At 36.2% G+C, this 16419-nt stretch overlaps 1 protein-coding gene across 5 annotated transcripts in view; it reads left to right on the forward strand.

Annotated features, from left to right (window-relative positions):
- Positions 1-16419, forward strand: part of LOC142057403 (sodium channel protein type 2 subunit alpha-like) — a 77732-nt gene that overhangs the window by 39465 nt on the left and 21848 nt on the right. For 3 of the 5 annotated variants that reach the window (XM_075093342.1, XM_075093339.1, XM_075093338.1), the window contains 6 exons: positions 1084-1464; positions 2456-2588; positions 4292-4530; positions 5067-5240; positions 6966-7322; positions 8960-9439. In XM_075093342.1, coding sequence (XP_074949443.1) covers positions 1084-1464; positions 2456-2588; positions 4292-4530; positions 5067-5240; positions 6966-7322; positions 8960-9439 — 1764 coding nt within the window. The remainder of the gene's footprint in view (positions 1-1083; positions 1465-2455; positions 2589-4291; positions 4531-5066; positions 5241-6965; positions 7323-8959; positions 9440-16419) is intronic. The other 2 variants (XM_075093341.1, XM_075093340.1) reach the window with 1 other exon arrangement.

Consider the following 16419-nt stretch of genomic DNA (forward strand, 5'->3'; position numbering starts at 1 on the left):
AGCTCCCATGAGTTTCCACAGAACACTTCATTGCTTTCCTCAAATCCCTCTTTAAAACTCTCTTTTACCATGCTGCCTACAGAAAGCTTGACAGGGAAGTGACTTCAGGTGAGCTAAGACCACTGTTTATCATACCCATCAATTTTGCCTCCTTGTATTCCCTCTCTTTTTGTATCCATCTGTTGTGTTACACTTAGATGATAAGTTCCTTGCAGAGTGCTTTTTTTGTTCTGCATTTTGCAATCCTTAGAACAATGGGGCTCAGGTCCATAAAGCTATGTTGCAGAAGAGAAACAAAGTCACTGCTTTGTTATGTGTCATCTTTGCTATTCATATAGCTCTTGGATGAAATCAGCTAATCAATCAAGTCAAGACAATTACTGATATGAATTAAAGTTAAGAACATGTATAATTATTTGCAAGATTAGAGCATTATTTTGACTTTGATCCTGAAAAAGATCCTCCCATAGCAGAACATTTACTCACATGGGTAAACCAACGAAGATTAGTGAGACTGTTCATACAAAATTGCAGGCATATCTTTGCATATTCAGGATAACTAAGACTTTAAAAAATAAATAAAAACCTTATTGTGGCCTACTTGACTAGTATCTGGAAAAAAAAAATGTTTTTTAAACTAGGAGGTGTTTGGGAGCTACCTCTGTGTGCAGACTGAGTCACAGGAAATTTGCCTAAAATTTTATTTACTCAGCCTGTCAGACTAATGCCAACCTGGGGTAGTGTCTAGATGTGCTTACTCAGTTTATGAACAGTTGGTAATAAAACAGGCAGAATGGCAGAGGAAACAATTCTGTCTAGCAGTTTCTTTTAGTCTAATTAAACCAATTGATTTCATATATCCAAAGTATTAAAATAACTAGTCTTTGTCTGTCACTTACGTGCTCTTTGTTTACTATCCAAAAGGGAGTGTACTGGGGCGGGAGGGGGGACTGCACCAGTTCATTTCTCTGTAGATGATCTTACCCTTTAAGACATATTAACACTGTGGTTTTTTCCCCTGTACAAAAACGTTATATTTAAAAGGATTTTCATCTGATAATAATTGTTTTTATTTGCCTGCAGTCTTTGCTGAGCATTCGCGGCTCCCTGTTTTCCCCAAGGCGCAATAGCAGGACAAGTCTTTTCAGCTTCAGAGGTCGAGCAAAGGATGTAGGATCAGAAAATGACTTTGCTGATGATGAGCACAGCACTTTTGAAGACAATGAGAGCAGAAGAGATTCTCTCTTTGTTCCTCATAGACATGGTGAACGGCGCAACAGTAACATTAGTCAGGCCAGTAGGTCATCCAGGACAGTACCTCCACTTCCAGCAAATGGGAAGATGCACAGCACTGTGGATTGCAATGGAGTAGTTTCTTTAGTCGGTGGGCCGCCAGCTCTGACGTCACCTACTGGACAGCTTCTGCCAGAGGTGATGATTGATAAAGCAGCCACTGCTAGCAATGTAAGGAAGTCTGCAATAGTTCAGGCATGATGTCCTCTCCCTGTGTGATCAGCTACTGTTTCTACAAATTGCAGTCACTTGGGAGTGATTCCCTTTCTGGCCAAGCTGCAAATGCTCCTTTCATATATTCCAGTTATAAGCTAAAGTAGAAACTGAAAATATATGCTAATTTACTGAGAATTAACCAAAAAGCATAGTAAATCATTGAATAAATGTAGAATGTATAGTCTTATAGCTATTGATTCATCATGCTAACTGAAGACTTAACTGGAAGATTCTGTATCTGTATACCAGACAGGATGTAAAAATTACAAAAAAAATTTAAATCTATTATATTTACTGAATGGAATATATTAAATGAGTATTTAACTTTCAACTGACCTTATATGAAACTTTTCATATAACACTGATAGTACAACTTACATGGTGGTAGTGTTTCTATCATGTTGTTATTTTTTCTAGTTTTTTAAATAATGTCAACATTATTAAATATTTTTTCTTCTGTTATGTTTGAAAATGTGTGCTAGGAAATTGATAATTTATTCTAAATCAAGTGTCATCTTTAAAAAATGCACTTACTCTTTGTGCTTTTACTGCTAGCCGTGTGGGCTGTGCATTTTCATGTTTAGAAAACTACTTCACTACCTAATTAGAAAGATATTTATGGCAGAGCTCATTGACAAGCATTGTGGAACTTTTTATAGTCTAAAAACTGTTTATAGTCTAAAATCTGTTTTAATGTCTCAGTCCCGTTTCAGCAAAATACTTAAAAACATGTGCTTTAAGCACAAGAGCAATCGTACTGATATATTTGACTATTTGCTGTATACAAAGTTAGGCATATGTTAGTCTATTGCAAAACCATGGCATAAATGGAGCACAGTGCAGGACAGTAGTGTGTTTTAAGCCATTATGCTTTTATAATCCTTTACAGTGTTATTCTTATTAAATAAACAATCGATAGGCTATTTTATCAGTGTTTTATTTTCAGGGTACTACTACAGAAACGGACATGAGAAAGAGACGGTCTAGTTCTTATCATGTTCCTATGGACTACCTAACAGATCCTAGTGCAAGGCAAAGAGCAATGAGTATAGCCAGCATGCTTACAAACACAATGGAAGGTAGGTAACACAGAATTTTTGTATGACAATGCCATAAAGAGCTATTAAATGTATGATACATTAAGTAGTAGTGATGTTTTAAGGCAGCTGTTTCAGCCTAAAGGGTACAGGCAAGATGAGATTTGTACACAGAGGTAGTATTTCTTTCAAAGATGGACGGATATATTTGGAAAAGCAGTCAAACTTTCAATATACTAATGTGTTTGAGGTAGAAGCAGCAAACTTTCAAGTTAAATACAAGCAGAAAGCAATTGATCAATGCAGTGTTTCTCTAGAGAAGTTATGTTTTGGGGTAAAAGCTCTTTTTAGATTTCTGAAATGGCTATGCTTCTTGCAGTAGAAAAATCCCCTTCTCCTTGTTTACCAGAAAACATGTTTCACAAAGGAAGGCTCATGTTGTTCTTTCTGTAAGGCTAAATACAATTAATCTGAATCATGGAATTAAGCAACTACTTGTAAGAAAGGGCAAAACATTATTTTGAGGCTTAAATGACTATGTCCAAAATAGCAAACAGGAAGGTAATAATGAGCAGTTTTGCACATGTGGACCATAATACTGTCTAAATAGTTGTCTGACTTCAGGTTTGTTCTACATGTTTATCTTTCATGAGGAAAATGTTAAATATTTTATTCATTCTATGTATAGAATCATAGAATGGTTTGGATTGGAAGGGACCTTAAAGATCACAGAATCACAGAATGGTAGGGGTTGGAAGGGACCTCTGGAGATCATCTAGTTTCAACTCCCCTGCTTGAGCAGGGACACCTTCCACTAGACCAGGTTGCTCAAAGCCTCGTCCAACCTGGCCTTGAACACTTCCAGCAAGCGGCATCTACAACTTCTCTGGGAAACCTGTTCCATATCTCACCACCCTCACAGTAAAGAACTCCTTCCTAACATCTAATCTAAATCTACCCTCTTTCAGTTTAAAACTGTTATCCCTTGTCCTACCACTACACTCCTCGATAAAGAATCCCTCCCCATCTTTCCCGTAGGCTCCCTTTAAGTACCGGAGGCTGCTATAAGGTCTCCCTGGAGCCTTCTCTTCTCTACGGTAAACCAACCCAACTGTCTCAGCCTGTCCTCATATGGGAGGCGCTCCAGCACCCTGATCATCTTCGTGGTCCTCCTCTGGACCACTCTAACAGGTCCGTGTCTTTCTTATGCTAGGGACCCTAGAGCTGAACACAGTGCTCCAGGTGGGGTCTCATGAGAGCAGAGTGGGGGGGGAGAATCATCTCCCTTGACCTGCTGGCCATGTTTCTTTTGATGCAGCCTAGGATGAGATTGGCTTTCTGGGCTGTGAGTACACATTGCTGGCTCATATTCAGTTTTTCATCCACCAGTACCCGCAAGTCTTTCTCCACAGGGCTGCTCTTAATCCACTCATTGCCCAAACTGTATGCCAGATTACTAAGAGAAATTTCTATTTTGCATCCTATGTAGCATTTCTTTCTGAATGGTTATTTTATCTATTGAATATTCAGTATTCTTTTTACATCAAATTTAAAACATAGTGGGACAGATTAGTTTAATTGTAATTTCTTTTGACTGACAGTAGTCTCGGTTTCAAAAGATCTACAGTATCAACACAGCTTATCAACAGTACCTTGGAAAACAGCATTGAGGCCTCAGGGAAATACCCAGGTGACACTGCAACAGAGAAATATGTTTAAAATGTTATTTTCATTTTTCTTTCTAGAACTGGAAGAATCCAGACAGAAGTGCCCACCATGCTGGTATAAATTTGCTAACACTTGCTTGATTTGGGACTGCTGTACTCCTTGGCTGAAAGTCAAACATATTGTAAATTTGATTGTGATGGACCCATTTGTTGATCTGGCTATTACCATCTGCATTGTCCTAAACACCCTGTTCATGGCCATGGAGCACTATCCAATGACAGAACAGTTTAGTGGTGTGCTTTCAGTAGGAAACCTTGTAAGTCTTTCATGATGTACCATGTATGTCAAATGCATTTTTCTTAAATAGTTCTCCTGTCTCCTTTGTACATATGTTTAAAAGAAAATGTTGACGAGATACTTATAGGCTTGGGATGGTTGAATTTAAATTTAAGCTGTACTGAATCTCTCTGTGTTGACATCTGTGGATTTTGCCACTCTTGCTTTATGAAGCAAAAGAGTAAGGTTTGTTGAGTCAATATGCATTTTGATTTTTAAAACCTTCAGCTTCTGTCATTGTATTTATACACGCATATTAGCAGGCTAGAAAATGGGAAAAAACTTATTTTTCCCATTTAGCTATTTTTCTTTGGAAACCAAACATTGTGATGCATATGTAAGCTTCAAATCTGAATTTAATTCCTAGCCCCAGTGTATGGCAATGTAGAGAAGCTATTCAGATTTGTCATGGATTGCTTGCTGAAGATGTAACTTACCAAAAGTTGATACCATTAGTTTTATTTTTTTAAATATTTTCTCATTAAACTGGGGTAAGAAACTGTATTTTCCTTGCAGGTGTTTACTGGAATTTTCACAGCAGAAATGTTTCTCAAGATAATTGCCATGGATCCTTATTATTATTTCCAAGAGGGCTGGAATATTTTTGATGGTTTTATTGTGAGTCTTAGTTTAATGGAGCTTGGCCTTGCAAATGTAGAAGGATTATCTGTCCTTCGATCATTCCGACTGGTAAATATACTAATAAAATAACGTTTCTATGTTATATTTTTGTATTTCTGCATTATGTTGTGCATTTTTCATTTCTACATTATATATTTGGCTAAGACAGAAGATCTCTTCATAACAACTTACAAAATACTAAACTGCATACTCACTAGATGGCTTGTATTTATTATGTCAAGTTTGTTTTACATATTGCCTTAGTAACGTCTCTTTCTTCTTCAAGACATTGTCAACATCAGTTCTGTTCTTGCAGTGAGTGTACTTTAAGGATTAACTTTTTTTTAATAGTAGTATCTGTTAGAGTATTTTTCTCTCTATGGGAGGGAATAAAAAAATGCAAGAGCCACAGGCCCTTATTAACTCTGACTGAAGATTAGTACATCACTTCAAAATAATGGATTATTTAATAAGAGTTTATTGACAGGCTTGGCTGATATACTTCCATTACCAGTTTCCTTACATGGTTAGTTTTAGAAGAGAGTAGTGTTAAGATTTTTCTTCTGTTAGAGATTTTTCGTCACTACCAGCCTTCTCCTTACCATCCTCTGCAAAGATCCATCCACTAACAGCTCTTCTGTTTGGAAGTTGGAAGTTACTACAGTATCTGTTATTAGATATCTCTGTCATGAATAGGAACTTCAAAAACCTTGGTCTTGCTGAAGACTAGGGTAGCATGCAAGTTGATGTTCAAATCCTCTTCTGAAAAGACCTACACAGTAAGAGCCATGAAGCTAGAGTTCCTAGCCATCAGGCTCAACTTTTGCCTTAAATAAAGCAAAAAATATTTAACTTAAATAAAAGTTAAATAAACCCCCTTTAAAAAAAGAAGGGGGCATACAGAGAACCATTTGCTGGTTCTCTGTAAAGCATCATATAGTATTTTGCCCAAAGTCTAATACTAGTCTGGATTGATGTCTCCCTCAGTAATAGAATGCTGTTTTTAACGTTGCATCTATATATTTTATTTATGTCTCATCCAATGAAATAATATTTAGATTTAGATCCCTTTTAGTATTCTCCCCTTTCAATTGTCTGAACACCTTCCGTATCTTTCCAAGTAATTTCTTTGTCTGTTTCACATTGTACTTTAATATAACACTTCCCTTTTCTGTTTTTCTCAATGTTGTATGACAATTTTTTTAAGACACGTTTTGCTTATTTCAGATGACAGAAAAGCTATTGTTAAAGATACTTGCAAGTGACCTGTATACCTGTCATTAACAACTCTAGCTTGTTTCTCTTTCTAGGAAAACCATCTCTTCCATCTCTCTGCCAGTTAAGATGAAAGAGATCTGGATGTGTCTATACACCTACAAACCTGTTAAACTGATCACATTTCATATGTGCTGGTTTATTTTTAGTAATATTGTCCTAGAGTTAACTAAAGGAGAAATATTGTTTTGTCCAACTTGTCCAACAAGTCCAGCTTGTTTATAGATATCTAAAGTCACCAAAAGAGGCAAAGTCTGAATTGGAGATTTTGTAATGATTGCAATGTAATTGAAGTGAGCACAGAGTCAGTATTTTTGACTTCTTATGACTTCAATCAGGACTTAACACTGCTGATGTCCAGTATTGTATAAAGAACTGGGAACATAAATTTTGTGACTAAAGTTTCCAAAGCTTACAAGGGACGTGATTTAGACACAGGGTAACTGAAATATAAAATGTATAACAATAATTTCATTACAATTAGTAACATGAATAACTGTATGCTATTCTGTTTTGCAGCTTCGAGTTTTCAAATTGGCAAAGTCTTGGCCAACTCTAAATATGCTGATTAAAATTATTGGCAACTCAGTGGGGGCTCTGGGGAATCTCACCCTGGTGCTGGCCATCATTGTGTTCATTTTCGCTGTGGTTGGGATGCAGCTGTTTGGGAAAAGCTACAAGGAATGTGTCTGCAAGATCTCCAGTGACTGTGAACTTCCACGCTGGCACATGCATGACTTCTTCCACTCTTTCCTGATTGTGTTTCGAGTGTTGTGTGGAGAATGGATAGAAACGATGTGGGACTGCATGGAGGTTGCAGGCCAAACTATGTGCCTTACGGTCTTCATGATGGTCATGGTGATTGGAAACCTAGTGGTACGTAATCAGTGGGGATTTTTTTTTTAAACTATTAGAACATATTTCCTATTTTTCGTGATTTAGATATCAGAGATGAAGGCTGGAGAAGTACTTTAGGAGTTCATGTAATTCATTTGCCCTTTCTCTAAACCACGTTCAAATATACCTTGATCATTTATGAAAAATGTTTGTCTACCTCTTCTTTATATCTTCAGTAAGCTTATAACCTCTTTAGCAAGGTCAGTGCTGAATTATGCTTATAGTTAAAAATGCTCTTTAAAAAAACACCTAACTTAACTAACAGCCTTAACTAACCTTTTACAGCTAATTAAACTGACTGGTCTCAACAGTGATGGAAAACAGTTGGTCTTCATGACAAGATTTATATTACTTAAAGGCTTACTGTTTCCACTTGCAGGCTTTTCTTTCTGAAGCAAAATGAGCCTAGCTGTTCAATTCTTTCTCATAAGTGATGATTTCTAAACTACTTATCCCTTTTGCTACTTGCCTCTGAATTCCTACCAAGCAGCATTTTGGATAGAGACTCAAGTACCAAATAACGTGGAACAACTACACTTCCGTGTCTTACACCCAACGTTCCTTGTGATACATCCCCAAATGACACAGGAAATTTCTGTACCAGCATTGCTTTCCTGATGCAACCTATATGACCTTTTCTGCAGTGCTTCCACCTTGCCAGTTTTAACACTACCTGTACATGTACTTTTCATTTTTCATAACCAACATTTCAACACTAGTACTTCAGAATTAGACACCATATTGATTTTGATTCATTCCACGAATTTACGATGGTTATGCCTAATTGCAGTTCCTTCTTGCTGAGTGCTAGCATCCCTTCTCTTTTTGGTATCATCCACAAATTTTATAAATATGCTTATCCACAGGCATAAATGCCAAGGTTAACTGGGCTAATGCGAGCCTTTTTGGTATACCTTCTAAAATATTCTGCAAGTTTGGATGGGCAGAATTGGCAAATATAATTTAAATATGATTTTTAATCAGTTTTGCACATAGTCTGTCATAATTACATAGTCCAAATTTCTCATGTACGTTTGTAAAATGTCATGCAAGAAAGTCTTCAATAGTTTCCTAAAATTGAGGTGTATCGCATCTGTGGACTCTCTTGTCTCTTAGCTAGTTTTCCTGCCCAAAACAGAAATAGACTGATACTTTCTTAGCAAATATATGTTTATTATATTCTGAATTAGAGACACTGAAACTATGGTCTCTTGAACTGTAGAAGACTGGAGTCTGCCTGCATTCCTCTCAGCTATGAACACTACACCAGATGTAGTTCCCTAAATTACTACATCATGTTGTATCCTGCCTCCTTATGTCATTCTCCATTTTGAGGAGCAGACCTGCGCTACTTCCGATGTGGAGGAGAAAGCCAAGGAACAGCTCAGATTTTCACCTATATTAGTCAAGTGAAACAAACTAAAAATGTTTTTGGCAAGTTATAATAAAATATGGGGGGCAGGTATTATGGACTAGAAGGTATAGCAGGAAGGTGAGTTGAAATAAAGTGCTAGCTGTGAAATAAAAATTATGTCATATTGAACAACCCATAATGGAATTCCTTTTATGACTTAAAAATAAGAGATCCAGTATATTTTCTCCTTACTGTCTTTTAGGTACTCAACCTCTTTTTGGCCTTGCTGCTGAGCTCATTTAGTTCAGACAACCTTGCTGCTACAGACGATGATAATGAAATGAACAATCTACAGATTGCTGTGGCAAGGATTCAGAAAGGCATAGATTATGTGAAGAGGAAAGTGCGTGAATTCATCCAAAAAGCCTTTGTCAGAAAGCAGAAAGTTTTAGATGAAATCAAACCTCTTGAAGACCTAAACAACAAAAAAGACAGCTGTATTTCCAACCACACAATAGTAGAAATAGGTAAAAACCTTGCCTATCTTAAAGAAGGGAATGGAACTACCAGTGGCATAGGCAGCAGCGTGGAAAAATATGTTGTTGATGAAAGTGATTACATGTCATTCATAAACAACCCAAGTCTCACTGTGACAGTGCCAATTGCTGTTGGGGAATCAGATTTTGAAAATTTAAATACAGAGGAGTTCAGCAGTGAGTCAGACCTGGAAGAAAGCAAAGAGGTAAGACTATTCCTATATTTAAAATACTCTGATGCATTTCCTTTTTCCCTAAGGTTGCTAGTGTTGAATTCAAATCTCTATTTCATTTCTGTATAACAGCGTATACAAACTTGTAATGGTATTTAAGAAAAATTGTTGTAAGGTTGCAGGTTTTGAATGAGACGGTAGTACAGTGTTGCATTTATTTATTTATTTCAAGATGCACAAGACAATCTTAAAAGAAAGTTAATACTTCTATTTTATTTAGTTAAATCATTAACAAGAAAATTAACCAATTTTATAACCCTGGATACCAAAAGTCCTACAAAAAGTGTGTGCGGGGGTGCATTTCCTCCATGCTTATTTCATCAGTGGAATTTATTTACTCTCCTGTCTGCTTTCTGGAGTGCCTCCTGTCAAATTTAACCTTTTTGATATAGTCAAAATACATGTAGATACATCATAAGTACATTTGAATACTAGACCAACATCACTAAATAATTTCATATAAATCACTAATGATCTGTCTGGTAGTAGGAGAACCACTGAAGAAATGAAGTAATGGTCTTATGGTAAAAATGTTGTGAAGCTTTAGATCGCAATATAAGATCACTTCATATGGCTACCCATTGTCATTTTTAAAGCTTTAAGATATTTGAATCTGTTACCTACTGTGACTGGAATAAAATGTACCTCTTTCTGGCACAATGTGGTGCCAAATGGACAAATCCAAGCTAGCACTTAGTGAGGTACAGTGGATGCCAAAGCCATTATTTTTATGTTAATCCAGTGCTCTGTCCTGAACAATTGCAGATGGTGGAGGCACACTGCCTCCCGAGGACTAAGTCTATGCTGTGCTTAGTACCGAAGCTAGTTCGTTCAGAATTACCATGGATATTTTTTAACAGTACTGCATGCTATGGTGTAGACATAAACTAACATAAAAGTTTTCATAAGTCATTTCCTCATGCTTAAATCTGAGGGTATAAATATGGATAAGATTCTAGTAATTCTTACCCTGAGATCCTTTTTTGTACAGACTGCATCACACAGTTACATTTTCTTGTTTCTTATCAGAAATGTCTTTATTGTTCTAAAAATATTTCTTTTTTGCAGATTGTTTGTATTAGTATTTATCTTACTCTTCAAACAATGACTTGGGTGTAGAACAAAGCAGAAGTTGTAGTTTAACCTTTAATTGCTCTTTGTAAAAAGAGGGTGATTATATGAAAGTTTCTTGGTCTGAACGTAGGATTTTGGTTGATTCTGATCTATCTTTGTACATAGGATAAGAAAAGGAATCTTCTTCAGGCACCTTTACACCACACAGGGCTAGTGCATTGTTTTGTCCTTCCATTCTTCTGCTGTTCCATTGTTCTATCATCCCATTGTTAACTGTTTCAAAACTTACTGCTGCCAAAGGAGCAGCAAATTCTACTGCTAATCTGGTCAAGCTCCACCTATCAGTGAGATCATCCATAATGATTGCATATGACAGTAATGGCACAGATTATCTTTCTGTCTTTTTGTAAATCATGTAGTTTCTTGATATAGGCCTGGTCCTTCTAGGTTTGTCCTTTTTTCTCCCAGCTAATCATGTTAAAGCCCATCTATCACTTTCAGTCTTTTCCCTGCTTAGCAGCTAGCAGTAGCCAGAGGATGTAGTGAAAGTTTGGGAATAAAGTGTCTTAAGTTAAAGTTCAGTACTAAGAAACAGAATACTTTGGACTTCTTCATCACAAAAAAAATTTATTGCTATCTTGGTGGAGTAACAAATACTTATCTGTCATCCTGTATTTGTCTGTAAAGTTAGTATACGATTTATGTAATTTTCAAAGGTGCTGCCAACCTAAACCTATAATTTTTCATAAAACATTCTAAATACCTCAGTTGGAACATGTGAAGAAGATACTGTTAGTTTATTCTGCAGATACACTGTAACTGGCAATGATGCTTCAGATGATCTTACTGTATGAATGATACTAAAAAATTCTTCTGACACAGATACAGTCTGAGATATTGACTGTGAAGTCCCAGTACAATCAGAAGTATGCACTCAGGAAAACTCTTCTCTCTTCAATTCTTATTTTGAACTCCCACCCATATTCAATTAATTTTGATAATGATACTGATTTAGATACTACCACTACTCATGGTAGTAGTAAACCATGTTTTAAATTGCCCTATATACTTTTCCTGTGCTTGTTCTTTTTTAAAGGGTATGAAGCTATGTACATATTAACTAAAGTTTTATCAAAATAGATTATAGCTCCAATAATTTTTAATTGGCAACTTCTCTGCAAAAAGTAATTTGGAAGTGTAATTGGATTCTGCTAATTTAAATACTATATGCATTAAAAGGACTGAGAAAGAAGTAATTTAAGTATTTTCATTAGTGATTATTAGATTAATTAGCTGCTGAAGTCTGTTTTAAAAAAATGTAATCACAGGACTGTTCTGTACTAGAGGAGTATTCTCCATTTCTTATGCTGAAGCTACAACTGCTGTGCAGAAAATAATTTGTGATTCACTGAACAGTGGTAGTAAGAAGGAACATGGCTTTTGGTAGTGCCTAATGATTAAGGCATCTGTTTTGAGAAGTAAATCTTTCCCTGCTGCAAAATCTGTTTATAATTTTTTAACAGTCAATAGTCAGTGGCTAAAATGCAGAAACTACCTTGAAATAGGGACCAAAAACTGAATTTCCTATGTGAATTCCCTGATCACCATCATTCCCCCTTTTGCTTCTTTTTATAGTCCATTCAGCCTTTAACTATTTACCACACAAGAGCATTATGTTGGTGGAAGAGATGGAGGATGTACCTTATTCAAACCTATAGGCTGGTGGTTACCAGGACTGAGTATAACCACAGTGACAATGGTGCATCTATTTCTTAATTGTAAAACAGGATGGTATGACTGCTGACTGTCTTCATTAGCCAAATCTTTCCTTTTCCCAATGGAAGGACCCAAACTGGGTTATTCCACAAGGTGACAAAAATATTGGTTTGAATTCCTATAGGGAAAATTTTAAGTGGATTATCCCACCTTTGAGACATGGGCTCCAGTCATTAAGCTTCCACCATAAAAGAAAGGCTTTCTTTTCCAGATACAATATTTAAAAGATAACAGCGTCCTCACTCCTCACTGCATTCTTGGTGGCACTTAATCCTGTAAATGTGTGTGTTAATCATGCTTCAGGAACTACAAATTGATCAGGTGATAAGACAAAGAATGACCTTGACTGGTCAAGCCTGAAACTCTTCTGAGCATTTTCAGGATGAAAATTTCTTACTCTTGCAGAAACTGGAGGTGAAAAATTGAAGGGAAATGTTTACAAATTTCAAGAACCTTTAAGAGAGACACAGAAGTTAAGCAAAGACGTTGTGAGAATATTTATCATTTAAGAGCCTAAATTTCAAATAGATTTTAATCACAAAAGTGCATTTTTTAGTCTTAATCCTAGTTCCTAGTTTTCACTGGATAATTCTTGTCCACCATGGTTTTTGATATACAGAAGAGTGATGCCTTATTAGTCACAGCACCAACACTCTTGCCATAAAAATGATCCATAGCAAAAGAAGGCATTTTTTTAAATTAAAAAAGTTACTACAAATGGCTTTTTGTTCAAGGCTTACTCTTTTTTGTCATGCCATAACGTGCTTTGCATTTCTGCCCTCATATTTTCCCATTTTTATGACTCTGCTGTTGCTGACTGTTGATCTGCCAGTCACTTCATTGCTTATACCACAAATTAAAAGAGCTGAAGTTAGAAAATGCCACCAAACCGTGTTCAGTTAGCAGTACCCCAAGTGAAAGCCACCATAGGCATCCATGTACTGTGAGAACACTCTGCACAAGATAGCCAGATGCTATTGAGTGTGTGTTTGTGTGCATTTGCTTTTCTCTATGTATACGCATACATACATGTATTCACTGTGGTATAGGGAAATAAGCTGAATTTCTACAAAGTAATTATAATTTATTAGCAAGTTTTAATTAAGTATATTAATTTTTGGTGAATTCTGTATTACAACATACATGTTTTCCAGTATTTTGATGGAAATATTAACTAGATTATGACTTTCTAGAAACAATGCATACAATATTGTACATGCTAGATGATGTGAATTTACAAGGAATTTCCTAGAAACCTAAACTAGAATTAATTACGAGAACATTGTGTTTATAAGAGTGGTAGTGGGGTAATACAATATAATAAGGGAATTAGGGAACAAATCCTAAATAAAACTTTACCATGGAAGTAGGGCCATTAACAAATATAGGGCCACTGTGCTGAGTCTGTTGTCCTATACGTAAAAGTCTGTGGACCTGAGCTGCATTACTGCTATCCAGCATAGAAGCTATAAAAATATTTTCTCCTTTTTAGGTCCCTAAGTACTACAGGGATGTTTTACATAGACAAATTCATAATGCACGTATAGCTATGTAATAATTAGATTTTTATACTAAGTGTAGCTTTTAGGCTAGTAATGACACCAAGATATACCAAGTTACAAGATATTTTTAAATGCCTTGAAAAATATGAGAACTCCTAATGCTGTTGCAGACACCTTAATAATGTATATTTTACTTTAAGCAGTATTCAGTGCAAAAAAGCAGAGGTGCTGTGTCCTGAACTTCATTTCCTACCATTCTTACTTCTCACAGGAGTAGAACCAAGCTGGATCAGTCAAGCGGGCAGCTCTGGTGCCTTTTAGCGAGGCAGAGCATCGTATCACCAATTTTACACAGGTTACCTAAGCAAGTTATACATCTATATGTATATACTATATAATCACTTTTTAACTGATATTGACTGGCCTGCATGCTCTTCAGCTATGATCCTGTCCCATCCATTGCAATAAAGTACAAACATGCACAGCTGCTCTCTGCCGAGTCACGGGACTCACATCACAGCATGGTAGGGCGAGATTGGCGGCCCCAATATTTCTGTGATTCAGATGCTATACTTTCCATTATATTTTAATAGTATTTTGCAGTGCATGCCATGTACCTTTCCCAATCTTGATGGTAAAGTTTTCAGGATTCTGTTTCTGAAGGGCTTTCTTTCCTATTGAAGGAAGACAGAATATGTAACATGTAAGTTACGTTTCTCACCAGAATCTTATGTAAGTCTGTCTGTAAATTGTGTTGATAATGAAAGACTGCTAGCTGTTTTGAAAACTTCCATACTATTGTATTTCAGCTTATAATGGAGGTAACTTGCAAACTCATTAGTCATGTTTATTTTTCACAATTTGTTTCTTAGAAATGCTTTTCTTCAGTACTTGTGTAAGTATTTAGTTATTCTGGAGATTAATATGGAGTACTTGAAGCAACATTAAGCACGAAATTAATTTAATTTCCACATTCAAAGCATGTGACCATCATTTGGTTAAAAAAGCTTCTACAGAACTGGTATTTGGCTGGTCAAACATTCAGAGATCAGTTCTGGTCTTTCTTATGCCCACGCTTAGAGGTGTAGAGGTGCAAAGAGGAAACTGATATCAAGATCTGGCCTAATTCAGTCTTAACATAGCTCTTTAATTTATGCTTACAAATTGACTACCTACACAAACATGTAAAATTGTCTGCCTTGAGAGACTTAAACTTATTCTCATCTTATCAGTAATACATGAAGTTCAGCAGTCTAGTGAATAAGCTACTGATTTTGGACTGAAAGGTCCCCAGCTTCAGTATGATTTACATCTCACCTGTTAAACATTACTATAATATTTAGAACTGCTGCTTTCAGTTTGGTAATTGCCCCCTATCCCTTAAGTCACTGTGTTCAGCCAGACAGAGAGAGGACAGGGAATCCTCTGTATCATGCGTCCTGTCAGCCCGTTGGCCTGTGTCAGGGAAGGTAGTGTGAGATTCCAGTAGTCTATCTCTGACTCGCACTCCCTGATACTCCTCAACCTCCTCACCTCATCATCACAGAATTGTTTTTGCTTAGATTTGCAGGTTTGTTTTTTTTTTAACTGATAGAATTATTATGCCTATAAGCATTAGAAAGAATGACATCCAGATTCCACTTAATTGTACTAGTGGAACTACTAATGATATTTACCACTTGGTTGATTTTATAGGTGAAAAAGACTGGACAAGTTTAGGTATAATATTGCCATTTATATCACAGAACATCTCATTTTCATACTGAGAGCCACACAGCACTGAGAAAATAAAAACTATAATTTCCATTATTTAACATTTTCAAAGCTATTTGGGAGGAAAGAAAATTAAAAGCAAAATCAAAATGGTGGTTTCTTTCAGTGCCATTTTCCTGCTTCTGTCTGTTCTTCTCTTTGCTCCTTCAGTCCCAAAAATTATGATTTCAACAGCTATTATTAGTGGCATCCTGGCCAATCATGAAATTTTAGGCTTTGTTAAAAATGTTAAACTAAGAGCTGTTCAGCTACTCTCACATAATAATTGGAAACAAAGAAAGAAAGAAGTGTTAGAAGCTCAAAGTGGCCTGGCTGTAAGTGAAGCAGAATTGTATGAATCTATGAGATGTTGTTGAGGTTCAGAAAGTAATTATGTCAAAAAATTCCTGACCTAATCTTGGCTGCTGCTTTTTGCAATGCTCATCTGATAGGCAAGCTGCTTTCCACTTTCAGTTTCTATCTTGAAAGCTAAACTAAAATCTGTATCTCCTACTGTACTGTAGTGCTGACTAAAGCATGACTGGCAATGCTGTTAGTAGATGTGATGTAAAAGATATATAAATCCCATGATCATCAGTATATTGCTGCTTTAGAACCATGTAAGTACTTTTGTCCCCTTATTGTCGTCTGTGAAAAGGAGGTAGAGGATGTACATTCTGAGGTTCTAAGAAGTAGATTTTTCTGAGAATAATTTCCTTAGCATACTATTCAGAAAATATCTAGCAGCGTAACCTTGAAGAGCAACTAATACTTGACCCTGATAAATCTTATAATCTGGGTGACTGAATACTTTTGAAACCTAGAGCCATGGTATAGAAAAGGTTTAAG

Source organism: Phalacrocorax aristotelis, chromosome 5 (assembly GCF_949628215.1).
Source record: "Phalacrocorax aristotelis chromosome 5, bGulAri2.1, whole genome shotgun sequence".
Taxonomy (NCBI): Eukaryota; Metazoa; Chordata; class Aves; order Suliformes; family Phalacrocoracidae; genus Phalacrocorax; species Phalacrocorax aristotelis.